A 27,897-nucleotide genomic window follows, 5' to 3' on the forward strand; every position below is an offset into this window, starting at 1 on the left:
AAACCAAATTACTTTTCTACATATGTAACCTTTTATTGAATCAGGTCATTGATGAATCTAGACCAATATGGTCCACTTTAACTTGCAGAACTCTCCAAAACCTCAGCAGAAGTTTCTGCTCTAATATCTTTCTCCACTCCAAATATTTAGTGGAATTTGCTTTTGTGTCAGGGTTCAACATAGGGCCAAACCATATGTGATTCCCCCTTCCCCTTTTAAACTTTAAAACATTTCACATGCTATTGGAGCCGGGAGAGGGGTATTTAATCATCCCCTGCATGATGTTTCCCCTTACTGTTAATTGCAGTCCTGCATGCAAGATGGTATTTGTGTATATTTCCCCCAGAGATCTGAGATGGGGTGTGACTTGGGAAATGGCCAATTGTCCCCTAAGCCTTGATCCTGTGAGGACTTTTGGGGGCTTGCCCCTGCTAGCCTCTGTGAGCGAGATATGCTATCTTTTTTCTCGCCATTTGATATTCCAAGACTCCACCAGAACCTGTGCAGCGACAAGAAAGGTAAAATGCTATGCATGTATCATTAAGTTACACACATAAAACATCTGACATTTTGATCTATTCCAAGGCTGGATGATATGCTTCTGCTGTTTGAAATATATATTAAAGCAGCTTGCTGGGAATTAAAATGTCATTTACAAATATTTGTATTTGACTTCTCGAGTCAGTGCTTGCTCCAGATCCCCCTGGCATATTTAAACCGCAGGGTCAGGATTAGCACTGACAGTTAGGATACTTTGAACAGTGTTGGCATTTCAGCCTAATTAGTTAGGATTTATTTTATTTTATTTTTTGACTTTTGGACCTTTTGGTTACTGGCCAGAGGTTTCCCCGCCCTTCGCCTTTCCCTTCTTAGTGTGCTTGTCTCATTTATTGCTTTTTTAAATGTCAAACAGCCTGTCGTTGTTTATTCCACCCCACTGTGTTTCTCCTTCCCATAAAAAAATATGACTTAGCGTTTTCCTGATGCAGATTGGCTAGGACTGTGCCGAATATTCTCTCATTTCATTATTCACTTCGAAGGCAGCACATTTACCAATGCCCACCACAACCACCACTCTGGAACCTCCTGTTCCAACACTGCTCTGCGCTCATTGTTCTTGCTGCTGTTTCCCAGCCTGCATCTATCTTTTGCCCAAACCGCCACTGGACATTATTGGCAGAGCAACCCTCATCAGTGAGCAAACATGGCATCATTGCATTGTTGAGAGACAATGGAGTGTGCCTCTGGGGGTGAAGTCAAACGGCTGCATTAGCAGCACTGAAGTGACTTCCCTGGGTTGCAAGCCTGGACAGTGTGGTACAGAGGTCCTGGGCTGCCCAGACGACAAGACCCCACTCTTGTCATCGCTGGTGTGGTCCAGAGGAAAGCAGAGCAATGTGTTTGACACCAGGGCTGCAGGAGGCATACAAGGTACCATCCAACCACCTTAGATACTCCACTCTTGATTTTTGTAGGATTTACTCCAGATGTCCGCAAACTTTTTCAGCAGGGGGCCGGTCCACTGTCCCTCAGACCTTGTGGGGGGCCACACTATATTTGGGGGGTGGGGAAATGAACAAATTCCTATGCCCCACAGAGATGCATTTTAAATAAAAGGACACGTTCTACTCATGTAAAAACATGCTGATTCCTGGACTGTCCGCCGACTGGATTTAGAAGGAGATTGGGCCGGATCCGGCCCCTGGGCCTTACTTTGCCTACCCCTGATTTACTCCTTATCTTTTTCTTCTCCTGATGATATCCTGCAAGGATAAGAGTTTTCCTTCTCCTAGATAGCTCCTTGGCTGGCCAGCTGGGGCTCGCTAGCTCTGGGAGGTGTGTGATTCTTCAGCTGGAACAGGTGAGGCTCCCCTGCCTCATCAAGCCCAGATGCTGCAATCAGCAGGCATAGTGTAAAAGGGCAGCAGAGTGGAGAGGTTGTGGCTTGGATGCTCCAGAATCTCTGTGGGACTGTGCTTTGGTTTGGGCTTCAGACACGTGGCTTGATCCTGTACTGGGGATTTGACATGCTGACTTGCTGCCAGGTAGGCCAGGGGTTTTTTAGGGGGACGTGGGTGGCGCTGTGGGTAAAACCTCAGCGCCTAGGACTTGCCGATCGCATGGTCAGCGGTTTGAATCCCCGCGGCGGGGTACGCTCCCATTGCTCAGTCCGAGCGCCTGCCAACCTAGCAGTTCGAAAGCACCTTCGGGTGCAAGTAGATAAATAGGAACCGCTTACTAGCGGGAAGGTAAACTGCATTTCCGTGTGCTGCGCTGGCTCGCCAGAGCAGCTTCGTCACGCTGGCCACGTGACCCGGAAGTGTCTTCGGACAGCGCTGGCTCCCGGCCTATTGAGTGAGATGAGCGCACAACCCTAGAGTCTGCCAAGACTGGCCCGTATGGGCAGGGGTACCTTTACCTTTACCTAGGTCAGGGGTTTGGGACAACTGTTTTTGTACTTCCAGATTTCACAGATCCAAATTCAGAGCTCTTCTTTTGTTCTGTTTGTGCTTTAGATCTGCATCCAAAGAATTTCATGGGAGTTTTATTTTTTTTTTGGGGGGGGAGGGTTGTGGCCATAGAGGCAGTCATCTCTCCACCCCCGCCACCACCAAATGCCTTTGGGGATGATGCTGCAGGTTCCAATCAAGCAGAATAATTTTTTTTGCACCAAATTCAGTTTTGCACAGATCTTGGAAGTGCATGGAAAGAAATCTACGAATAACTCATTTGCAAAGTTTCTGCTCTTAAAGACTGCATTTTCTCTTTGTGTCTGACAGTGTAAGTTTTGCCTTTGTATAGCAAAGGAGAAACAAAATCAGCACAGGTGTGAAGGGAGCTGAAGGGGCTTTAGACAAGAACCCCAGACTCCGGCTAATCTGTATTTTATAGCTATACATGCCAATGTAAATTACACTTGTGAGAAACTACAGGTGACATCTGAAAGGTCGCCTACAATATTGAGGAAAGGAAAATGATGGACTTTGACTTCTACCACCAAGAGCATAAAAACCAGATGAAGGCTCAGGTAGATTTGGTATGATCAAAAGGATGATTTAAAGTCACAATTTTGGACCCGTCAGCCTTTATGCCATTTGACAATATTGGATGAATTAGTGGCGTGTGGAATTGCTTTGCCAAACAAGTTGAAGATGGCGATGGAAATTACAGTCTAATAAAACCATAAAGGAAGAAACAACAGTGGTGGCAGAAAGTCAAAGTGGTGCCCCAACCTTTCCAACGATGATTGCTTTACAGGATTTGGTTTGCAATCCTAAGCATAGTAGTTTTGAAGTAAATCCCCCGTTTTATGAGAAAACGTTGCCTGAGAGCAAGAAGGGTTTGGTCAGCTGACATTGCTGAAAAGCAGTGAGATGATGTGGAAGTGCTGGTCATCCCTTGAAGTTGTAGCCAGGGGGTGAGCATCTGCATGTGTGAACCAGCCCTTAATTTTATCCCATTCATAAAAGGAGTGACGGGAGTCATTGCAGTAGAAATGGTACTCTCTCCCATTGAAGCAAGACTTCTCAAGCAGAAGTAAGGGATTCTAGAATATTTTCATGACAGCTTTCATTCTGAAATTTGCCTAGTGCTTTCTGCCCCCCCCCTCTCACCTTTCAGTGTCTACAAAGCACGAACAGTTTGCAATATGCACTGAGGGGGGTGGTAAGGCATACTTTTATTTCAGGACAAGGGTTAGGGTTAGGTTCCCTGATTTATTTCTGCCTAGGGCCTAGGGGCTAGGGACTTCCTGCAGCCAATCAGAAGCCGCACTTTGGAAGTTGAACGGACTTCCAGAACGGATACCATTCGACTTCCAAGGTACGACTGTACTGTGGACCGCAAGCCTATGTAGGGGAGGGAAGCCCCACATAGGGTGCATTGCAGTAATCCTGTCTTGATGTCACCAATGCCTCAACTACTGTGGTTAACCTCCTCTGGTCCAAGAATGGTCAAAGCTGTTGTATCAAGTGCAGCTGGTAGAAAGTGCTTTTAGCCATTTGAGGCTACTTGGCCTCTGTTGACAAAGCTGGATCCAGAAGCACCTTCAGATTGAATGTCTGCTCCTTTGGGGGAATTGAGCAGTTTTCTCAGCATACTTGGTGTACCAAGAGGAAAGTCAACAGAGTTTTATGTGACTTAAGGCCTAGCGAATGTGTTTAAGATCGCAGTTAGCATCCTTATATTAAAAAGGGAAATGCTCTTAACATCTGAAAGACGGTAGACTTTCATTCTATGTAATTAACAAAAGAAAACTGCCTTTCAGATTGCAAATCCCCTTCCTTCCAAGATGACCAACGGCTCCAAACACATTTTAATAGCCTTAGAGAGTTATCTACTAGCACTAAAGTTAATGGGACAGTGGCACTGGCCACCAGTCTGGGATAAGAGCCTAATGTTTGTCCTTCGTGGAATTTATTGAAAGAGGAATCGTCTTGCTCTGGGCCAATGTTTTTCATTAGTTCTTTAAGACTGCAATATATACACTTTCCCGGATACAAGTTCAAGTGAACTGGACTTCCCCCCCCCCTCAGTGGACTTGCACTGTAAAGTGGTTGGGGGCGGGCGGGGGCAGGGACTGCAAAATGGAAGTGCATTGCCTAAAAACACAGAGGCTATGGCATTGTTTTAACATTTTACCGTATATACTCGAGTATGAGCCGACCCGAATATAAGGAACTGGGAGGGACTAGGAGGAGAAAGTATATCCCAACTTTGAGTCATTTACACAGCTGTCCTGACTTTCACGGCTGCTTCTTACAGACCAGAACCTGTCTCTCTCCAGATATTGTGGGATTGCACTTCCACCAGCCTCAGCCAGCATGGCCAATGGTTTAGGGTGTTGGGAGTTGGGGTGATGGGAGTTGTAGTCCAACAATATCTGAAAGGCTGGAAATTCTTTGTCCCTGATTTTTTTTTTTAAAAAAACCCTGCACTGATGAGGGCCAGACCATCATTGGTTAGCGAGCTGCAGGATATAGTATCTGGTAGGTCATTGCAGGGTGTTGGTTTCTTATTTTACAATTCTGGCTGCTTTGAATTTCATTAGAAAAGTAAGTCAATCAGGGGTGGGTAACCTGTGGGCCTCCAGATGTTGGGAGTTTAAGCTCAATATCAGCCCCACCCAGCAAGATCAATAGTCCAAAATTATGGGGGGTCTAGCAAGCTGTAGGTTCACAACTTGCTGTAAATTAAGGAACTACATTTTTTTAAAAAACCAACAGTTTATTCTCCGTGAAAGGAACTATAGCTTCCTCTAGATCTGTAACAGATGCAGAGAATATTTGTCCTCCAGATGTTGCTCCCATCACTCCTGGTTATTGGCCATGTTCACATTGGGCTGATGGGAGTTGTAGTTCAGCAACATCTAGATCCCCAAACATGATCTAGAACAACCTGGTGGAAAAAGAGGTGCAATGAACACACCAAGCAGTGATCATTTGAAATGTTTATTTTGCTGCATGAATAGCTTTCCCCCGCAGCATTAATTTAGTCCCTGATTAAAGAATTAAGATAGCTGTGCTGCTGAGAAAGACCTCTACTCCTAAAACTTCTTGAGATGATTGAACGGCAGACAGATTATCTGGGGTTACATGAGTGTTCCGCTTTGTGATGGTGAATGCTAGGCAGATGCACAGGGAATGAAACAAAATATGTGGCTTCAGTTGTATCTGAAATGCAGGCACTTAACAAGTGTACTAGAGTCATTGCAGTCTTTATAGCCTACAGGCGATTCGACTAAAGCTAAAATTTCCAGTGCAATAAATAAGAATTTCCAGAAAGTGGGAAATGAGATCTGCGGCCCCATAGTATTTCCAGGTATGTGTGTCTGAGTGCTCAGTTCCCTTTCCAAATGCAGTCCCTCACATCTCATGAAGGCTTCCATGAATATCAGAAGAATCGGAGGCTACTGGTGAAAGGGGCAAGCAGAAAAGCCCCCAGGTACACCTGGGACAATGTGCATGATGCTTTGGATGCTGACCAAGGTGTCGAGTTAAATGGCAGAGGTCATCATGGTCTAGAGGGCTTTCCTTTCCCTGGTCTCCAGAACAACCCATTCTAGCCGGAGGCTTCCATATACGTAAGAGGTACAGCAACAGTTCAAGCTAGATCAACCTTTCCATCGGGGGAGGTTGTACCATGTTCCACATTTCGACTCGGGACCCCTCTTTCTCCTGGCGGCTGGGGCTGTAGGTTCCTTGGGTAGCCCGTTTGTTGGAAGTTATGACGGAAGCTGTGGCCGCAAGAAGGAAGATCAGTAACAAGGCCAGTGTCACTGAGCCAATGGCGGTGAAAATATTGGAGGCCAGGTCAGTTGTTAGCTGGAAGGGTGGAAACAAGACACAATGTGGTTGGTGTGGAAAGAGAAAAGGAACGTGCATGGGAGTTACCATGAAGGGAAACCATGTGACGTGAACAATTCCCATTTAAAGGTATACCTACCAAGGAAAGTCCATCTGGTTAGTCTGTATTTGTAAGTGATGGGGGTATGCAGTTCTGTATTTTCTGAGGAATGAATTCATTTTTCGCTGTGCAAAAAAAACCTGTCAGCTATTTTGTATACTGAAAAAGTCAGTTTTGCTGCTATATTTTCTGAATTGCTAAAATCGCATATTAAGAAAGATGGCAAGTTTCTGGGCTATAGCCAACATGGTAGTTCCACTGGTGCAAGGGACTTCCATGTACACAACCGAACTTCCTCTCCTTTCCCACACCAGAGACGGATTTAGGGGAGCGCAACCAGTTCGTTCACACTGGGTGTAGAGCCTTGGGGGTGCAGCAACTACAGTGGTACCTCGGTTTTCGAGCATCTCTGAAGCTGAATGTTTTGGTTTTCAAACGCTGAAAACCCAGAAGTAATTGCTTCTGTTTTTGAGCACTTCTCGGAAGTTGAACAGCTTTTGCTACGTGTTTTTCAGTTTTTCCAATTGAACTTGCAGCCAGACCTTTGCACCTTGGTCTTCAAACGTTTCAGAAGTCGAATGCTATTCCGGAAGAGATTATGTCCGAGAACCAAGGTACCACTGTATTATGTGGAATGGAAGGTGAGAGGCAGTGGGAGACACAGAAATTTGAGACCCCAGGGTCTGGCACTGCCCACTTTCCCATAATCAGCTCTGGGCAGTTGGGGGACCCTCCAGTGAAGATTAGAGTGTGGCAGGGAGAGGAGAGTAAACAGAAGTCCAATTGTTCCAGTGAGATCACTCACATGGAACATTTGATACAAACTCGCTTCTTTAGATTATTTCTACCCCGCTTTTCAAACTATTTCCCCCCCAAACTAGCTTACTTTATCAAAACAGTTTACATGTGCCAAGGCAATCTGCATGTTGAAGTTTGTTATATATGCTTAATGATGCAAATGACTTCAAATATCTCTCCCAACTAGACTCCCACATTTCCCTGAGTCTTCAGTGATGCCCCCTGTCTGCAGCTGCTTTAGTGGCAAAAAAAAGTCGTCTCCCAGTTGCTTCCTCCACATAATCACAATCATTCTGATTTCCCCCCTGTTTTGTTTTGTTTTTAAGGGGAAAAAACGTGTAGGATGGATGGATCTATTATGCTCTTTGATGCACAGGTTTTATAAATGCAAGGACATTTTCATGAAATCATTGCCCATAAAGCCAGTATTATCAAACATACTTCCAATCAGCTGTTGGAAGAAGCTAGAATTTTGAGAGAGGAGGAAACTGTTTTAATGTGATCTCTCTGTTTCTAGTCCAATTTGCACTGGAAACCTCTGAAACAGCAGGAAGTACTATAGGAAAAACATGGTCATTGTGGACAACATCACCCTGGGAGGATTTTGATCGTCCAGGCAGATTTTGCTTTGGGTTTTTTTGATATGTATCCCTAGTGACAATTGAACTGTCAGAGATGGAACATGTGCTTGGGGCAGAACTTTCAAATCCAAAATGTTTTTTTAAAAACAAACGAAAGAACTTGAGAGGTCAAAAGTCTCAAAAGCACTTCCTGGAGACTAGGGAACCCGATTTAGCTACCTGCATGGAGGAATCTTTCTGACGTTGACTCCTACCGATAATGCTTTGAGTAAAAGTTCATCACTTTTTGGGGTTACTCTCTATATAGAAATGGCCTGTAGAGTAGCATTTACTTTGCAATGTTAGGAAGTGACAGCATGCCAGGAGAAACATTAAGAGATCCTTGGAGTGGGTGAGGGGAGGTTAAGTAAATCCATGGAGCATTCAAGAAATGTAAACTTGGCTCAGGGCTCATGATCAGCAGATATTACAGCCTCCTTCTGCCCTTATGATTGCCCTCTGTCTGAGGAAATAAAATCAATTATGATTATATTTAGAAAACGTGTTAATTATTATCTACAACACTCATGCCTCTTTTAGGCAAATCTTACAGGACCCCAGAGTCGGTCACGACTGAACCTAATGGTCAGGGGTCCCTTTACTTTTACCTAGGATTAGAAACCACATTTCCTTAAAAGTTATTTTTTAAAAATAATAGAGTCACTCTTAATTCCATCCCAGAGAGATGTGGCATTGATTGGGAAACACTTTCCCAGGACCACAACCATTGAGGGCAGGCCAGCACAACTTGAGTCCTCCCCATGCACTGCCCCATAGTTTTTGCCTTAAGATCGGAGCCCAAACTAATATCCTTGCATTTTGTGATGTGGTGTTCGATACAAAAGCGGTATGTATTGATTGGTAGGCTCGTCGAGGGAACGTGGTGTCCCTCCAAAATGTAAACCCATGAATATAGCTTGGGAAAATATGAAATAACAAATTGCTTTAGGGGACCTATTCTGTGCAAAATTAATATTGTATAGTGGTAAGGTAAAGGTAAAGGGACCCCTGACCATTAGGTCGAGTTGTGACTGACTCTGGGGTTGCGGCACTCATCTCGCTTTATTGGCCGAGGGAGCCAGTGTACAGCTTACGGGTCATGTGGCCAGCATGACTAAGCTGCTTCTGGCGAACCAGAGCAGCACACGGAAACGCCGTTTACCTTCCTGCCGGAGTGGTACCTATTTATCTACTTGAACTTTTATGTGCTTTCAAACTGCTAGGATGGCAGGAGTAGCGACCGAGCAATGGGAGCTCACCCTGTTGCGGGGATTCGAACTGCCGACCTTCTGATCGGCAAGTCCTAGGCTCTGTGGTTTAACCCACAGCGCCACCCGCGTCCCCTATTGTATAGTGGTACCTCGGGTTAATAACTTAATTCGTTCTGGAGTCCATTCTTAACCTGAAACTATTCTTAACCTGAGGTACTACTTTAGCTAATGGGGCCTCCCGCTGCTGCTGCCCCACCGGAACATGATTTCTGTTCTCATCCTGAAGCAAAGTTCTTAACCCGAGGTACTATTTCTGGGTTAGCAGAGTCTGTAACCTGAAGCGTATGCAACCCGAGGTACCACTGTACTCTGAAGTGAACCCCCTCCTCCAAGAAGTGGAAATTCTTCAAAGGTATTGAACTCACTCTTGATAGCAATGAAATCCTAATTAAAAACTTACTTTTTAAAAGGGTTGAACCCTTGGCAGACCAGCATGCATGATTGTTGGGCTGATGAATCATAAACTGAACTTTTGTGTTCCTGATATAAGGGATTGTTTCTTCATTCCTAAAGTAGAATGGATTCAGGCCCCACCCCCTGCACCTTGTTACAGGTGCTAAACAGCTATGGTTTCCTTGCAGAACCTGGTTTTAATGGTCATTCTGGTAAAATATTGGTTGGTTAGCCAATTCAGATACTAGCTCTACATAAGAGCCCTTTCCCTTGATCGCCAAGTAACTTAGCTGCATGGCACGACACACAACTTTCAGCAGGCTTACAATCTGCTACTTTCATTTTAAAGTAAATTACGCACAGCTTGATGGAGTAATCCCTTGTAACAGTTCAGTTCTCTCATCCAATTTCACAGCAATCCCCGCTGCCACCTTCCCTTTCCCATTGCACTAGATAGCAGCATAAACCCCTGGTTATTGACTTCCATACCAATCGCTTGGTTCCCACGGCAAGGTCCTGGTCTTCTGGGCAGGTTGCCTTGCTAGCTGTGGACTGACTTTAAAATTGCCAGCAGGCTCGCCAGTCGAGTCCCATCAGGATCAAGTATATATTGCTTGGCCAGCTGATAGCTGGGTGATTAATTAACATAAAAGAACTTGGCTTATTGGAGAGAAGTGCTTTATTAGGTTTTTGTTTTGTTTTTGAAATGATGTTGATGGAAGAGGTTTTGGCTGATCCTAAACATCAGGGTCTGCTAGCCACCGTATTTCAATGCCTAGGAACACAGAGATGAGCATTGGCTGGTCTCTGAACTTTACAATGAAGCCCTGAACCATATCTTAGGACACAAAATAAACTGGCTAATAAGAGAGAGATGTTGGTGTTGTAAAATGGTCTCTGGAAGGGTGGACGAAAATGCCATACCTTCATCAAGTAATATAAACTTTAAAGCCCTTTGCCACCCAGGGCCAGGCTATTTTGGCCACCTTTAATAATATGAGGCTGCCTAAGTTTTATATCATAATAGGAGGTCCTGCTTCCATTGGCAGAGAGTGGAGAGAGGGTTTTCTCAGTGGTGGCAGAAATCTCTGAGAGACAGCAAAATCCCTCTCCTGTTTTTAGACTAGGGGTCTAAACTTGTGGTCCTCCAGGTGTTGTTTGACTTGAAGCCCCATATGCTGGAAGCTGCCCAGAGTGGCTGGGGCAACCCAGTCATATAAGCGGGGTACAATTATTGTAAGTCCCATCAGCCCCAGCACCTGGCCAATAGTCAAGCATGATGGGAGTTGTAGTCCAACAACCTCTGGAGGGACATAGGTTCCCCATCCCTATTTATAAATATTGTTTCCCCCCCTACATGTTTATAAAGCTCCTGTGCTTTTGAGATGATTTGGGCTCTTTTTATTTTTACAATTTAAGGTGCTTTGGGGAATGGATATTTTTTAAAAAGTGGAAAGTAAGTAACTTAAAATAAATGAAATTCACATCAAATGGGATTTTTTAGGTTCACAAAGTGATTATGTGAAACTACTTCAAACTTAGTCAGACTTTTTTGTCCAGTACAGTCTGATTTAGTTGGGAAACATTTTCTAAGATTTGAGGGCAAAGCTCTTTAACTGGAGAGACTGTTTTTTGACCACAGAACTATATGCCAGCTATGCTGTTAGAATCATAGAATTGTAGAGTTGGAAGGGACCCCAAGGGTCATCTAGTCCAACCCCCTGCAATGCAGGGATCTCAACACACTGTCTCCCATCCAAGTTGAAACCATAGCGGGCCCTGCTTAGCTTTGCAAATGTGCTAGCAGTTTTATTGATACACCACTTGTATTGTTAAAGCTTAAATGGGCTTCAACCTGGTCATTATCTGGGTAGGAAAGACGGGAGGTTGTTCTGAAAGCTTCTCAGAGGGAAGAGTGGGATGATTTAAGGGGCAATAAATAGTCCGCCTTGTAGCTCTACCTTTTGCATATCATGCCACAAGCAGCCAGATGGCAAATTCCTCACTTGGATTGACATCAGCCACAAACTCCAATTATGTGAGTAATTGTTCACCAACAGGAGCCTGGTGTTCACAACAGGGCATGTGATAACTGTTGGAATAGCCCGTCTTTAGAGACTACGGCTATGCTGAGGCACCAGATGGTTAGCAATATGGGCTCAAGCCAAGCACTCCTCAGATTACAAGAGGCCCTCGGAGGCCTTCGGATGTAGGCCTTTATGCCGATTACCACTTTATAGAATGAAAATATAGATCTCATAGCCTTGCTTGTCAGCCTGGCATAGCACCTTTTCCACTTTTATCGAGACACTTCTGTCACTCACTCTATGAGTGTTAAATAGGGTTTCCACCAAATTTCACATGAAGTTAAATATGAAGTGAATTTGAAGGTTCTCCTGTAAGGAGAACATCTAGGCTTATGAGGGAAGGCAAAAGAATTTTGCTTTAAGTTCTGCATAAATTCATCCCCAACGATTTTGTGAAAAGAAGAGATTTGTCTCTCAAAGATTTTGCCGAAAGAGAAATTTGGAGATTTCCTCCTCAGTGAAAATGTATTAAATATTTCAAAGGAAGCCAGTAGATCAAGGATGGGGAACATAACATGTGACTTCTATTCTCTTTCAATTCCAGCCACCATAGACAGTGGTCAGAGATGATGGGGATTGGTAGTCCATCAACAGCTAAGGGGCTGCAGGATCCCCATCACTGTGTTAGACAAACAGAATTCGTTGGCACTAAGGTTTTGATCAAGACAGCTACTCTGGTGGTGATATTGGAAGGAACTATTGTGGGAAAACAATTTAAAAGGCAAGGAAATGTTTTTGTTTCAAGGTACGTGGTGATTTTCAATGGCATCCTGGTATTTCAGAAGACTAGCCGAATAATAACAACATTGTGTGACAGCATGCCAGAAAGTTCTGAAACCACCTCCCTCAGCAACTAAGCTGGTAAGTGCAAAAATTTCTAAAATTTATACATTTGTAAGATATTGTGTGAAGTCTTGCTATAGCCCAGTTTGCATATACATGTCTCAGATTGATACATCTAGAGTTATTATATTTTGCACCTGTATGTTCCACCCATGCGTTGTCCCTTCCCTCTTTCCTTCTCAGTGTACTGACAATTCAACATTTTCTGGGTTATGGAATCAAAGAATTGAAAAGGACCTTGAGGGTCATCTAGTCCAATGCCCTGCAATGCAGGAAGCTCAACTATATCATCCATGACAGATGGCCATCCAACCTTTGCTTTAAAACCTCAAATGAAGTCCGCCACCTCCTGAGGGAACCCGTTCCACTGTAAAACAACTCTTACCATCAGAAGGTTTTCCCTGATGTTTAGTCAGAATCTGCTTTAATTCATTGTTAATTAATCCATTGTTTCCCATGTCACATAGAGGAGGGAGAAAGGTTGTTTTCTGCTGCTCCAGAGAAGCGGACACGGAGCAATGGATCCAAACTACAAGAAAGAAGATTCCACCTAAACATTAGGAAGAACTTCCTGACAGTAAGAGCTGTTCGACAGTGGAATTTGCTGCCAAGGAGTGTGGTGGAGTCTCCTTCTTTGGAGGTCTTTAAGCAGAGGCTTGACAACCATATGTCAGGAGTGCTCTGATGGTGTTTCCTGCTTGGCAGGGGGTTGGACTCGATGGCCTTTGTGGTCTATTCCAACTCTATGATGCTATGATTCCCATTTCAGCCAAACTTTGAAACGATGGTTGCTTGGATTGGCATAAAACAGAATCTCCAACCACAGTTCATTTTGGTTTAAGATCCTGGCTTGGTCTGATCTTGGGAACCACAGTTTCCCTGTTCAGACACTGAAATAATAATTAACTCGGGAAGTGTTGAAGCATTGCAAAAGAGGAGAGAAGGAGCAGCACGAGGATGCTGCATGAGATACATGTCTGAATTGGGCCTGTGTCAGGAGTGCAGGCTGGCTGGATGATGAGATTAACCAGATGCAAGCACTAGCATTCAGTAATTTTGCATATGCTTCCCACATTGCTTTCCTAACGCCTTACAATATGCATAGAAAAGTGTTGTGATGTCCCCCATCTCTGCCCATCTCCCTGGACAACTAATGTATACCATACACATAACTTCCCAGCCGTTCCAAATTCCTTGGATCTTGCACAGTCAGATATGCTTAGCAATATAAGAAATAACTCGGAGAACTGCCCTCTCCAGTCAGTGCTAGGATTCTGCAAAACAAACCTGGCAGGTTAGCGAATATTCAGCACGAATCACTGGTTAGCAAAATAGCTCTTTGGGTGGTTCATGCTGTCAGACAGCAAGATAGCAAGCCAACAACTCTTCTGTCTGGGTGCAACACTTAAATTGCAGCCATCTTCTGCTTCCAGCTCTAAATATTGATTGTCAGAAGCCAGGGCCCTACCGGCCTCACATATTACACATAGCTACTATGTTTTTGCTCACTGATAAGTAGACGATTGTGACCTGTGTGAGCAAGTCTGTCTGTGTATTATCCCTGTGAGTAGTTCATTGGAAGAAAGTTAATCGAGGGTCAGGGATCGCAGAGCAAGCACAACTGATTTGGGTTTGAAAGAAACATGGAAATCATTTTTAAAGTATTGAAATACAGTGGTACCTCAAGTTACAGACGCTTCAGGTTACAGATGCTTCAGGTTACAGACTCCGCTAACCCAGAAATAGTACTGGGTTAAGAACTTTGCTTCAGGATGAGAACAGAAATTGCCCGGCGGCGGCAGCGGGAGGCCCCATTAGCTAAAGTGGTACCTCAGGTTAAGAAGAGTTTCATGTTAAGAAGGGACCTCCAGAACGAATTAAGTTCTTAACCCGAGGTACCACTGTATTTGCTTTTTTTTTTTGACGAGATGGTTATCCATGGCTGGATCATTTATCTTGCATCTCAGATCTGAGCCTCTGGATGGCGATTGTCCAATTGTGGCAATAGTGTCTGATTAGCACCCTGTATATTTCTTTTCTTTTTTTTAGGGACGCGGGTGGCGCTGTGGGTAAAACCTCAGTGCCTAGGACTTGCTGATCGTATGGTCGGCGGTTCAAATCCCCGTGGCGGGGTGAGCTCCTGTTGTTCGGTCCCAGCTCCTGCCCACCTAGCAGTTCGAAAGCACCCCTAAGTGCAAGTAGATAAATAGGGACCGCTTTATAGCGGGAAAGTAAACGGCATTTCTGTGTGCTGCACTGGTGCTGGCTCGCCAGAGCAGCTTCGTCACGCTGGCCACGTGACCCGGAAGTGTCTTCGGACAGCGCTGGCTCCTGGCCTCTTGAGCGAGATGAGCACGCAACCCTAGAGTCGGACACAACTGGCCCGTACGGGCAGGGGTACCTTTACCTTTATATTTCTTTTTACAGACTTCTGTCAATTAAAGTGAACTTAGTAAATTGGTCAGTTTCCTGCTGAGACTGTTTTTCAGCAAGTTAGATATCTAACTAACAGTGTTTCAGGATTTTACTGTGTTTGAAGGGACTGCGTTCCAACTGCAGATGGGGGAGGGAATTCAATTCAGTTCACATGTAAAAATCCAAACCTATCTGGTTCACACTTTTTGAAACACAGCCATCCTTGGAAACACACACTTTTCTAAATTTTACAATTCAGTTCCCCACCAAGTAATGTGTACAAAATTGCATATACTAGGATAAAATGCAAAATGCCCTACACTGTGCATATGAAAAGGTGCATATTAGAGGAAGTTGTATATAGACAGGGACGCGGGTGGCGCTGTGATCTAAACCACTGAGCCTAGGGCTTGCTGATTGGAAGGTCGGTGGTTCAAATCCCCGCGACAGGGTGAGCTCCCGTTGCTCGGTCCAAGCTCCTGCCAACCTAGCAGTTCGAAAACACATCAAAGTGCAAGTAGATAAATAGGTACCACTCCGGCGGGAAGGTAAATAAACGCCGTTTCCGTGTGTTGCTCTGGTTTCTCCAGAAGCGGCTTAGTCATGCTGGCCACATGACCCAGAAAAACTGCGGACAAACGTCAGCTCCCTTGGCCAGTAAAGCGAGATGAGCGCCGCAACCCCAGAGTTGTTTGTGACTGGACTTAACTGTCAGGGGTCCTTTACCTTTTATCTATAGACATCTGTGCATTAAGAGAATTTTGCATTAAATGCTGATAAATGTGCATGGGGACTTTTTTTAAAATAAAAAAAATACAAACTGATCTTCCCCTGTGCATGACCTGCATCTCCTCCATATCTACTCTAAAGAGTTGGGGAAATGCCTAGAACAGATTTAAGGGGCACACGGGATTTCTCATATATATATATATATATATATATATATATGCTTTCGTAGATTTTCACGGGTACAGGAATGCAGGTTTTGGTGTCTTCGGGTATCTTCCCGTGTAAGAGTTGGGGTGTCTAGGCGACGTTTCGACGAGGTCTCACTCGTCATCTTCAGGCTGGTGCTTTCGGCTTCTTGTTACTAGTCGTCACCCCAACTCTTACACGGGAAGATACCCGAAGACACCAAAACCTGCATATATATATATATATATATATATATATATATATATATATATATTTGCTTTCGTAGATTTTCACGGGTACAGGAATGCAGGTTTTGGTGTCTTCGGGTATCTTCCCGTGTAAGACTGAAGATGACGAGTGAGACCTCGTCGAAACGTCGCCTAGACACCCCAACTCTTACACGGGAAGATACCCGAAGACACCAAAACCTGCATATATATATATATATATATATATATATATATATATATATATAGTTAAAGCATACTTGATTTCTCCCTTTAAAAAGCAAGATAGTCACTTTCCTAAAAGAGAAAGGGACTGTCCCTGGAAAGTTGGAACAATTGGATTGTTGTGTGCAAGAAGCGGAAACCTTTACTGAAAACAACAGCAGTTATTTGGATTTTTGCTAGTTGAAACTACTTCCATTTCAAGATGGAATTCACCAGTTTAACCTGCGTGGACCTGATCAATCCTCGCACGTCAAGGAGTCAAGGAGTATAATGTCAAGGAGTCAAGGAGTATAATGAAGATGGGTATTTAAATTGCCATTGAAATCTCTTCCTCAGTCATTGCCTCCCTCTAATAGATAATGCTTATAAGTTTAAGTGCATTTCAAGTTGCGCTGGACATCAGGCTCTGACCAGGGTGTGAACATTTGGGGCAGATCTAGAGATCCTTAACCTGAGATCAGGTTCGCAGATTTTAAAAATGTGGCCTTATAGTAGCAGACTGTGCCATATACTCCCCCCCCCTTCCCTGTGTAGCTTGTACTCCCAAGTGAATCATCCTTTCTAATGTAAATAAAGCTTAGAAGATCCCCGGTAGCTTCTCCTGGTGCCTGAGCTTCATACTCCTGTGGGAATGTTGCATGAAGACAGAAGGGGAGAAAACGAAACCGGAGAGACTTGATTTCAGCTAAAATATTCCAAGACATTGAAATGATCTATTCCCATCCATCTCATTATCTGTAATTGCCCCCAAACCAATGAAGCCCTGTTTCTGTTTTAACTAGCAGTATGTGCTCTCCCCCCCCCCATCAACAGAGACAGGGGAGTTGCCACATCCATTTTGGCGCCTTTCTGAAACCCCCTTGTGGATTTTACTTCTTACAAGGTGGAAGTTTGACTAGGCACAAATCCCAAAGGGAGGGATGCCAGCCCTTCAGGTTACGTGGGAAACCAAATGAGGAGCCACACACTTGAGCCCACACTGTGCCTGACTCTGGGTGTGTTCCCATGCAGTTTCTCTTCTGGTTTTTCAAGATTTAAAAGAGGGTAAGGTAGGACGTGCCTGTTTTCATCAGGGAAATATTGAAGAGTATGGAGTTATGTGTACCCTGAGCCAAGGAGATAAGTAACTATATAACCTTGAGAAGACATCTGAAGGCAGCCCTGTACAGTTTTATTATCATCTTATATATATTGGAAACCGCCTAGAGTGGCTGGGACAACCCAGTCAGATGGGTGGGCTATAAATAATAACATCATCATCATCATCATCAAACAGGAAAATCCATATTTTAATTGGAGAAATGTTGGAGGATATGTAGTCCTCACAGAACCATAGTTCCTTGGGCATGGGGGAACCATACTTCCTTGGGCATGGGGAGGGCTTAAGAAGTTTGTAGTGTTGGTTCCAGTTTTTCTTTGGAGAGGGGTCGCAACAATGTCCTTGGATAGGTAAAAAGGTAAAGGACCCGTGGACGGTTAAGTCCAGTCAAAGGCAACTATGGGGTTGCGGCGCTCATCTTGCTTTCAGGCCGAGGGAGCTGGCGTTTGTCCACAGACAGCTTTCTGGTCATGTGGCCAGCATGACTAAACCAATTCTGGCGTAACGTGACACCGTGGTGGAAGCCAGAGCTCACGGAAACACAGTTTACCTTCCCACCCCAATGGTGCCTATTTAGCTACTTGCAGTGGCGTGCTTTCAAACTGCTGGGTTGGCAGGAGCTGGGACAGAGCAATGAGCTCACTCCGTCACAGGGATACGAACCGCCGACCTTCTGGTTGGCAAGCCCAAAGAGGCTCAGGGGTTTAGACCACAGTGCCACCCATGTAACTTGGATAAGATGCCCTGAGTGGGCCCTTCTTATGATTCTCACCAGGCCTGTTATTCAAGACAGATAGTGTCGCATGATCCTTTCTTTCCATGGCCATGAAACCTAGCAATAAGCAGCCACTGAATGAACAGTCAGGATTCATGCCAACAAATTATTCAACAAGTTCTTGAACAAATTTGCTTAACCCTCCCAAAAATGCCTCTGCGAGCAAAATAAACTGGAATGCCTAAGATAAAGAACAAAGCCCAGTGTATTCTAAATTGGGTGTACAGTTTAAATTAATTAATTAAAAGGACTGGAAGAGTCTTGCAGTTATTGTTTTAAAAGGGGTCACCTTGGAGCTGAATAAATCATTGGCAAGGCATGTTAGGACCATCCTTATTTTCGAGGGAAAGTCCCGACCAATTTTATTTATTTACTTTTTAAAAAAACAACATTTATATACTGCTTGATTATAAGAAAACCTCAATGTGGTTTATAAAACACGAAAACTGTGGGCCAGCCACCTTCTTTTCTGTATAATGTCCTTGTCTGCAGGCAAACACCAGCTCCCTCGGCCTGAAGCGAGATGAGCGTCACACCCCATAGTCAAGTTTGACTGGACTTAACCGTCCAGGAGTCCTTTACTTCATACGTAAGACCAGGAGCCAAGTAACTTGCTTTCTTGTCACTCCTAAAATTTAACTGTTATTCATGTAGAATGCAGATTCTCTTTAAAGTGAAAAACAAACTGATAGGCTATGGAGCTTCCTGTTATGTATAGAAGGACAGAGGAAACCTATTCCATTATAAGTAGTTATCATTTTTGAATGATTAAGCTAGACATAGGCTTTGCATGGGACGCGGGTGGCACTGTGGGTTAAACCACAGAGCCTAGGACTTGCTGATCAGAAGGTTGGTGGTTCGAATCCCCACCATGGGGTGAGCTCCTGTTGCTCGGTCCCTGCTCCTGCCAACCTAGCAGTTCAAAAGCATGTCAAAGTGCAAGTAGATAAATAGGTACCGCTCCAGCAGGAAGATAAACAGCGTTTCCGTGCGCTGCTCTGGTTCGCCAGCAGCGGCTTAGTCATGCTGGCCACATGACCTGGAAGCTGTATGCCGGCTCCCTCGGCCAATAAAGCGAGATGAGCGCCACAACCCCAGATTCGGCCACGACTGGACCTAATGGTCAGGGGTCCCTTTACCTTTATCTTAGGCTTTGCGTGTCTCTTTTGAATTGTTACAATATTATGATATGAAGTAACAAAACCCTGGGTCTGCGTTGTAGTCCGCCAAATCTGGAGACTGTCGGGGTTTAAATGCACACAAAATACATTGAATAATAACAACTAGTTAATAATAATAACCTTAATGACAAAAAATGTTCTTATCGTGCACTGCTTTGTCACCTCACCTACAAGTTCTGGTGGACCTTGTTCAATCTTGCTCCCCCTTTTAACTATTGAAATTTGAAGTGGTGCCTCTGGACTAGAGGGCGTTTTGCTCTTTGCCTGTTTTTGAACGGAGATGGCACGGGGTAAGGGCAGAATTACAAAAGAAAGATGCACATGGCCAATGGAGGGAGAGGATGAGCCCAGGAAAGGGAACGTAGTTATTCAGTCCTTGACACCTTTTTAAGTCAGTATGATAATTACTCAGGAATAACTGCATAAGGATGACTATGCAAATGGGGAATAAATTATTCATGAGGCAGCGGGCATTTATTATTGTAATTTAAGTGTCATTAGGACATGTTCACATAACTAACACTTGCGGTTAATGAATATATTAAGTAATCTCTGAAAGGCAAATTCGGTGAGAATCCCAAACTCCTTCACTTACAGTGTTTTAGTTGCGCTGAATTTGATACTGCTGTTGTCTGCCACACTCATTCATGTTCTCTATTGTTGTTGCTGTTAGGTGTGTAACGTTGTGAGGAACCGTTGAGAGAGTTGGGCATGTCTAGCCTGGGAAAGAGGCGACTGAGAGGAGATACAATAGCCATCTCCAAATATCTCAAGGGCTGTCACATGGAAGATGGAGCAAGCTGGTTTTCTCCTGCTCTGGAGGGTAGGAGCCAAACCAATGGATTCAAGTTACAAGAAAGGCGATTCCGGCAAAATACCAGGAATAACTTTCTGATGGTAAGAGCTGTTCGACAGTGGAACAGATGCCCCTGTGAGGTGGTTGAACTTCCCTCCTCTGAAGGTTTCAAACCTCTGAAGGTTTGAAGAGAGCCAGTGTGGTGTAGTGGTTAAGAGCGGTAGTCTCGTAATCTGGGGAACCGGGTTCGCATCTCCGCTCCTCCACATGCAGCTGCTGGGTGACCTTGGGCCAGTCACACTTCTCTGAAGTCTCTCAGCCCCACTCACCTCACAGAGTGTTTGTTGTGGGGGAGGAAGGGAAAGGAGAATGTTAGCTGCTTTGACACTCCTGAAGGGGAGTGAAAGGCGGGATATCAAATCCAAACTCTTCTTCTTCTTTTAAAGCAGAGGTTGGATTGCCATCTGTCATGGATGCTTTAGTTGGTCCTTTCCAACTCTACGATTCTATAATTCCAACTTGCCCCCAAGGCTAAAATAATATTATCCAGCAGACCTTGCAAAAATAGTGTGTGGGCTAGCTACCAAGAGAGTAAGGAAGAAGAGGCTCCATAACATTTTAAGTCTGTGCCATATAGACCATTCCTGTGTGCCACACGTTTCAAGCAGGCTACAGGAGCTCCTACTCAAAAGTGCAGTCCATATTAGCTTCTCACAATGACTAAACCAAGTGCATGATGGGAGTGGGAACTTGTGGAACATCAGCTCTTCCAGTAGCGTGGGATGTGATACTCTTCCACGTGGTCTAGTGTGTGCTTGCAGAGTTACGCTTACCTCCAGTCTAAATTTATTGGGCGTGTTGTTGCCTCTCCGGTTTGGAGAGATCCTGTTCCTTTGGATTCTACCACCCTGAACACGTTGCTGTCACCTGAACCTCAAGGATGATAACTGGAGAAACTGGTGTTTGATGTGTAAAAGGGAAATACAGTGGTCATTCATAGCCGTATGACTGTTGCTTGGGGGAAATCGGACATCTACAGTGAGCCTTGTCATGGCAGACACCCAAGGTTGCCAGCTGCTGGTTCCAGATTTATATGAGTGCTACCCCATTCATTCTAATGGAGGAAGCAGATATACTGTATTTTTTGCTCTATAGGACGCACCAGCCCCTTCCATTTCTCCTCCCACTTAGCTGAAGGGGCACTGCGCAGAGAGGGGGAGAATTTTTTTCCCTGTTCTCCCCCTCTAAAACAAGGTGCGTTTAGTGCGTTCAAGGTGCGTTCAGTCTCCTTCAGTGAAGGCAACCTGAAGCTTCGGGTTCCTTTCGACCTGCTCTTTGGGGCTGGTGGGGGGAAGCGCTGCTTTCCCCCACCGCCAGCCCCAAGGATCAGGCCAGGGAGCAGCGCAAAGGGGAAATGTGTGTGTGTCCTATGGAGTGAATTCAAGACTTTCCTGGCTTCAGCAAAAGGAACCTGAAGCCCCCGGAATGCAGCGGGAACTCACACTGCACTCCGAAGGCTTCAGGCGGCTATACCTGAAGCCTGGAGAGGAAGAGGGGTCGTGCACACCGACCCCTCTCGCTCTCCAGGCTTCAGCGAAAGCAACGCGTAGCCTCCGGAGCGCGGAGGGAGCGCTCCCTCTGCGCTCCGGAGCCTTCAGGTACCTTTCGCTGAAGCCAAGGAGCCTGCATTTGCTCCATAGGACACACACACATTTCCCCTTAATTTATGGAAGGGAAAAAGTGCGTCCTATAAAGCGAAAAATACGGTATGTATGCATTGTTCTATATGAGTGGATTTTCTATTCCTCCACTGTAATGACTGTTTAGGGAAGTTTTTGATGTTTTATTGTGTCTTTAATATTCTGTTGGGAGCCGCCCAGAGTGACTGGGCAAACCAGGCCAGATGGGTGGGGTATAAATAATAAATAATAAGTTGTTGTGATGATGATGATGATGACTGGGGGCGGCAGCATGCACAAGAAATCCATGTGAACATCCAAAAGTCCCACTGAGTTCAATAGGATTTACTCAGGTATGTTCCCGATCAGTCTCACAGTTATTATTATTAGTAGTAGTACAGTGGTACCTCGGGTTACATATGCTTCAGGTTACACACTCCACTAACCCAGAAATACTACCTCGGGTTAAGAACTTTGCTTCAGGATGAGAACAGAAATCGTGCTCCGGTGGCGTGGCAGCAGTGAGAGGCCCCATTAGCTAAAGTGGTGCTTCAGGTTAAGAACAGTTTCAGGTTAAGAACGGACCTCCAGAACGAATTAAGTACGTAACCAGAGGTACCACTGTATTTATTGTTGTTGTTGTTAGCCGCTCTGAGTCCAACTTTGGCTGGCGAGGGCAGGATATAAATAAAATATTATTATTATATTATTAATTATATCTCATCTTTTCTCCCATCAGAGACTCAAGGCAGCCTACAGCTAAAATTCCATTCCATTCATCTGTTGAAGGCATCGTACACGATCCCTTTCCTCGCACATTTTTTCTTTCCAACCATCTTGTGAGGTAGGTTGGGCGGAAAGGTTGTAATTTGCTCAAGGTGATCAATGTATATTTTTGTGCGGGCCATCAAATGCCAGAGAAACCTCTTGATGTAGAATAGAATGTTCCTATTTTCATTGGAGAAATGTTGGAGGGCATGTGTAACACATTGCAGTAATCTAACCTAGAGGTTACTAGAGCATAACTGACAGTAGTCAGGCTATCCCTGTCCAGACAGGCACAGCTGGGCCACCAACCGAAATTTATGGAAGGCACTGTGGCCACTTGAGTCTCAAGCAACTGCAAAGGATTCAGAGGTATGGGAGAACTAAATTATTTACTCAATTGGGCAAAGTATACAACCTCAACCATTATGATATTGTTGCTGACTCAGGATAGCAATTGAGTCAGGTACATATTGTTCTGATGGACTCTTCTTTTAGCTTTTGGTGGGTGACTGGGGGGAGGGAACTGAGGAAGAAAGAGAAATTAAAATTTAAGCAGATAAAAATCCCAAGCGGTTTCTCTTTTTCTGATGACATTTGGTGAAATCAAAATAGCAGGCACCAAATGTATTCTGGAAATGAAGGCTTTCTGTCCTCAGGGAGGGCGGATGATCGTCTCTTTACTTGAAATACACATGTCTCGGGAGATGTTTAAGCAATCGCACACCTCAGGGGTTGGGCGGAAGGCGGCGTGAACTTTGGCTTTCTGGGTAGCAGATTCCTGACGCACATGAAGCAAATGAGAACGCAGGCAACAGCACAAACAAAAAGGGAGATGTAACATGACAAAGGCAGAAGGTTTATTGTTATGTACAAAGACAGGAGAGCTAAGTGCATGCAGATGCCCACACAGACACACAATGTAGCTGAAAAATACACATTCACAAAGAGAAGGACAAACAAGCATGTGTGAAGACAGAGGATGCTCTTGATGACGAGGTGGTTAAAGAAAGCGACAGTCTGCAGGGTTGCATTGAGAACACCAGCATTAAAAGCATGTATACAGTTCAATAAGACTAGAACACAGCTTTTCAGTATTGTGTTAGTGATCACATAAGACACATCATACGTATACAGTTTCCCTCCGATATCAGGCTCCTAGCCCTGCACAAATATTCAGAGGGTTATTTATACGCTCCGTGTCTATCTTATATGGTTTTTGTGCTTGATCTATTTTTCATCTCGTGAAATAGCAGCACAGTATGCAAGGGAAATGCCCCTGAGAGTTCAAAGTTTCCAAATTCCATGTTTCCTTACACCAACCTAAAATGCACCTTGCTTTTTGTAGATCCCTTTGTGGTGCTTAGCTCTCGTTCAAGTTTCTATTCTTTTCCTTATGTTCCTATAAAGACATCTTATCTATGGCAATCAGCTCTGAGCTCTTTTGTAATGGATTTAAAAAATAGTATGCTTCAGCTATGACAATCTCTAAGGCAACCTTCTCCAACTGTGTGGGATGCTCTTCCTGCACAAATCCCAATGGGTTTCTGGCACCAGTGAAAAATGTATCTGTTCACCCAGGCCTTTGGTTAACTGGATGTGGAGCTTCCGACCTGCCCCTGCTGGTCTTATTTAATTTGTGACAGTGCTATATTTTTTTTTAGAAAAAGAGGTGCCAGAATGCTTTGCTTGTTCTCTTAAATGCCAATGGTGTCTACCTGAGAGGTGCCGGAACTGAGTTCCTGCTGCGAAAAAAGGCCCTGGTTTTACACGGATTGTTTATTTTAATACAGATTTATTTAATAAATCTGTAACCCTATGCTTCCTCCCAAAGAAGTCCAGCACAGCAAACAACAAGTGATAAAACTACAAAAAACAGCTTTTGAAACTATTCCAATAAAGATGCAAGCCGGGAAAGATCTCAACTTAGAAGGCTTATGGGAAAAAGGAAGGTCTTCTGTAGGTGCTGGAAAGACAAGGGAGATGGCCCGTGTCTAATATTCAAGGGGAGTGCATTCCAAAGGGCAGGTGCCACAACACTAAAGATCCAATTTCTACATTATGTGGAAAGGACTTCTTGATAGGATGGGGTCTTTGGGAGACTTGCACTGGCATAGCACAGTGATAGATTGGCTGGAAATATAAGGGGTGAAGAGTCTTTTAGGAACGAGGCAAACCCCCTTGGGAGGGCTGTGTAGTCTGAAATGTGGTATACAAATAAATAAAAAGTAAAAACGAAATCTTGCTGCCCTGGACTTTAACTCACATCAGCCTCTGCCAGCAAAGGGAGATGTATTCCAAAATATCTGGATTACATCTGTTTACTTGTTACAGCCCAGTAATTAGTTTATATTATCAGTGGTGGCTGAGAGAACGCCTTTTACTCAATTGCACGATACATGACTTTTCTCATGTATCTCATTTGTTCTTTGGTCCCAAAGCCAAATTGTGATCTGGGGTGGGAAGAGGAAGGGGGATTTATCATTTAAAGAATTAATTCAACTAATAAGTTAGTTTACCTCCTGTTTTTGCTCCTACACTAGCAGACATTATTATTATTTTTGATTAAATTTATATACTGCCCTTCATCTGAAGATCGCAGTGTGGTTTTTAAAGTTTCATAGGATTATTAAATTGATTGCTTAAGTCCTTTTTGGTACAATGCAACCAAAGTAAATAATAATAATAAAATCACAAACATCATTAAAACAGATTTAACAGTATAATGTATAAGAAAGCTATAATAATAATTTATTATTTATATGCCGCCGATCTGACCTCTTCAACGTTTGGTCTTTGGATGTTACTGGACTACAACTTCCATTATTTCTTTACCATAGACTAAGCTGGCTGGGGATGATGGGAATTGTAGTCCAACAACGTCCAGCGTGCCAAGGTGGAAGAACTCTGGCCTCCAAATTTCTTCTCAACTCTTAATGTTCTATGACTCTATTATGAGGTTAGCTTATTTACAAATGGGAAGTATTTCAAATCCAAACTGCTAAGCAATTCCAGAGCAAAAAGAAGATGCAGCTATTCTTTTGAAATATCAAAAACTTGCTTTAGGGATGTTTTGCTTTCATCTCACATTAAAAGCTGAACCGCACCAAGAAGCACGAATCTGCTTCACAGCCTCTCCATCGGAATCAGGGCACCAAATAATGCACATTTTAAATATGCTCAAAATGTTAGAGAAACGGAATCAGCCTGTGATTATGGTTACCCTCGCTGTTCTGATTCCCAGCCTAGCTGTACTTGTTTGGCCTGTCTTCCATTGTGCTCTGACGGCTTTAAAAACGACGCCCCCAATCTGACTGCTTAGTAGTCGTCCTGTTCCCCCCACTCCACCGCTGGGTCGTCATCCATGCGCAGAATGAGGTAGGAAAGAAGTTGAAAGAGGTTCTGCCACAACAAGAGAGAGACAAAGAAGGAGAGGTCGCTTACGTCTATCTCGCAGCGATCGCCGGCATAGTTCAAGTCACAGATGCAGTTGAATTTGTTGAGCAGGTTCTGGCAGAGGCCCCCGTTGAGACACGGGTCAGAGGTGCACTCGTTGATGTCCACTTCACACCTGCAAGATTTTTTTAAAAAAAGGTAAATACATGGACCACTTACTCACTAATGTGAATGGAAAAGGTGAGACGGTGGTATAAATTATTATTTATATCCCGCCCATCTGACTGGGTTGCCCCTCCAACACATATGAAAACATTAAAAATGTCCCTATACAGGGCTGCCTTCAGATGTCTTCCAAAAGTTGTGTAGTTCTTTATCTCCTTGGCATCTGATGGTAGGGCGGTCCAAAGGGAGAAGACCCTCTGCCTGTAACTTCACTTCTCACAGTGAGGGAACCGCCAGAAGGCCCTCGCACATGGACCTCAGTGTCTGGGCTGAACGATGGGGATGGAGACGCTCCTTCAGGTATACAGGACCGAGGCCACTTTCAATGGCTCACTGAAATCCTTGGCTCAGAAATAAAAATAACATTTTAGAGTCTAGACTACAGTGGTACCTCGGGTTAAGAACTTAATTCGTTCCGGAGGTCTGTTCTTAACCTGAAACTATTCTTAACCTGAAGCACCACTTTAGCTAATGGGGCCTCCCGCTGCCGCCGTGCCGCTGCTGTATGATTTCTGTTCTCATCCCGAAGCAAAGTTCTTAACCCGAGGTACTATTTCTGGGTTAGCAGAGTCTGTAACCTGAAGTGTATGTAACCCCAGGTACCACTGTACAGCCCTTCTCTTTGACACCCTGTTTTTAGACATGCTTTTCCAGTTTTCTTTTGTTCCAGAATACAGAGCTTTGATGAAATTACAAATGAAAAAAGAGAAGGGTTATTTAGTGGTGAATAGAATGTTTCTTTTTAGAACCCAGTGTTTTCCAGGATTGACTGGAGATACAGTGCAGTTTTTTTTAGAAAAATAAATGCTGGGACTCGCCATGAACAGCTCCCTTGCTCTCTTAAAATGGCAATGGCACCCTCGTGAGAAGTGCCAGAACTGTGTTCCAGTGAGTTCCAGCTGAAAAAAAGCCATGCTCCTGTTTCTACTGAGTCAAATTACCGCATGAAAAAAAATATGATATGAAAAAAATTATTATTATAATAATCTCACCGCCGTCCTGTAAAGCCTGGGAGGCACATGCATTCCAAGAGTCCTTGGAGTTCAGAACAGTTGCCGTAGTTGTAACAGGTAATATTTTTGATCTCATTCCCGCACACTGTAGACGGTAGCCGTATATATCTAAAGCAAAACAACAGTGGTAAGCCTACAAAGTCACTTTCCCCTATTATTTTGTACCTCAATCTGTGACTTTTGTCTTCTGGGGGTTTTCCTGTTGTTATTCTGTCTCTCACAGCTACAATAAACCTACCATTAAAATTATGGACTGGTCATTTCTTCGTCAGAGAGCAAACGTGCAAATTTAGCAGGGGATCAAATACTTTCCCCCCTCACTGTATATGTTTGCTTGTAAGTAGGGATGGAGAAGAAATCAGGTTTGGTTAGGACAGTGTTTCTTAAACGTGGATCCCCAGCTGTTGGACTAACAACTGCCATCGTCATCCCTAGCTAGCAGGACCAGTGGTCAGGGATGATGTAGCAGGTTTGAGAAACACTGGGGTACGATTTTAATGTCAACTTGCCTAATTCTCACTTTCGAAAGCAATGTGTGAGTTGAAACACAGCTAAAATTCACACCTCCAAATTTTGCTATGCACTTCTCTCTAGGCATGAGTCCACATGGCTTTGCCTTCGCCCTGCCGCTTTCCCCTGGAAAACCCACAAATTTAGCACTAAATTTAAACAAACAACAATCCACAGAAAACCTGATTACCATTAGTTCTGATTCAGTGCTAAATCTCTATCTGTTTAGACAAAGTTCTGATGGGAGTTGTAGTCCAAA

At 44.1% G+C, this 27,897-nt stretch overlaps 1 protein-coding gene and 1 long non-coding RNA gene across 3 annotated transcripts in view; one reads left to right on the forward strand and one right to left on the reverse strand.

Annotated features, from left to right (window-relative positions):
* Positions 1-5,434: 5,434 nt before the first annotated feature.
* Positions 5,435-27,897, reverse strand: part of CRB1 (crumbs cell polarity complex component 1) — a 144,768-nt gene continuing 122,305 nt past the window's right edge. The window contains exons 10-12 of the mRNA XM_081194562.1: positions 27,108-27,236; positions 25,939-26,065; positions 5,435-6,323 (exon numbers count right to left, since the gene is read on the reverse strand). Coding sequence (XP_081050688.1) covers positions 6,108-6,323; positions 25,939-26,065; positions 27,108-27,236 — 472 coding nt within the window. The 3' untranslated portion in view covers positions 5,435-6,107. The remainder of the gene's footprint in view (positions 6,324-25,938; positions 26,066-27,107; positions 27,237-27,897) is intronic.
* LOC308587166 lies at positions 9,139-24,123 on the forward strand. Of its 2 annotated transcripts, none has more exons than XR_014008251.1 (3): positions 9,139-12,435; positions 19,928-20,151; positions 22,469-24,123. It is a non-coding gene; the product is annotated as an uncharacterized lncRNA (long non-coding RNA). The 2 variants fall into 2 exon arrangements; XR_014008252.1 differs by having other exon boundaries at positions 19,928-20,077.

This window comes from Podarcis bocagei (genome assembly GCF_964188305.1).
Source record: "Podarcis bocagei genome assembly, chromosome: 5".
NCBI lineage: Eukaryota > Metazoa > Chordata > Lepidosauria > Squamata > Lacertidae > Podarcis > Podarcis bocagei.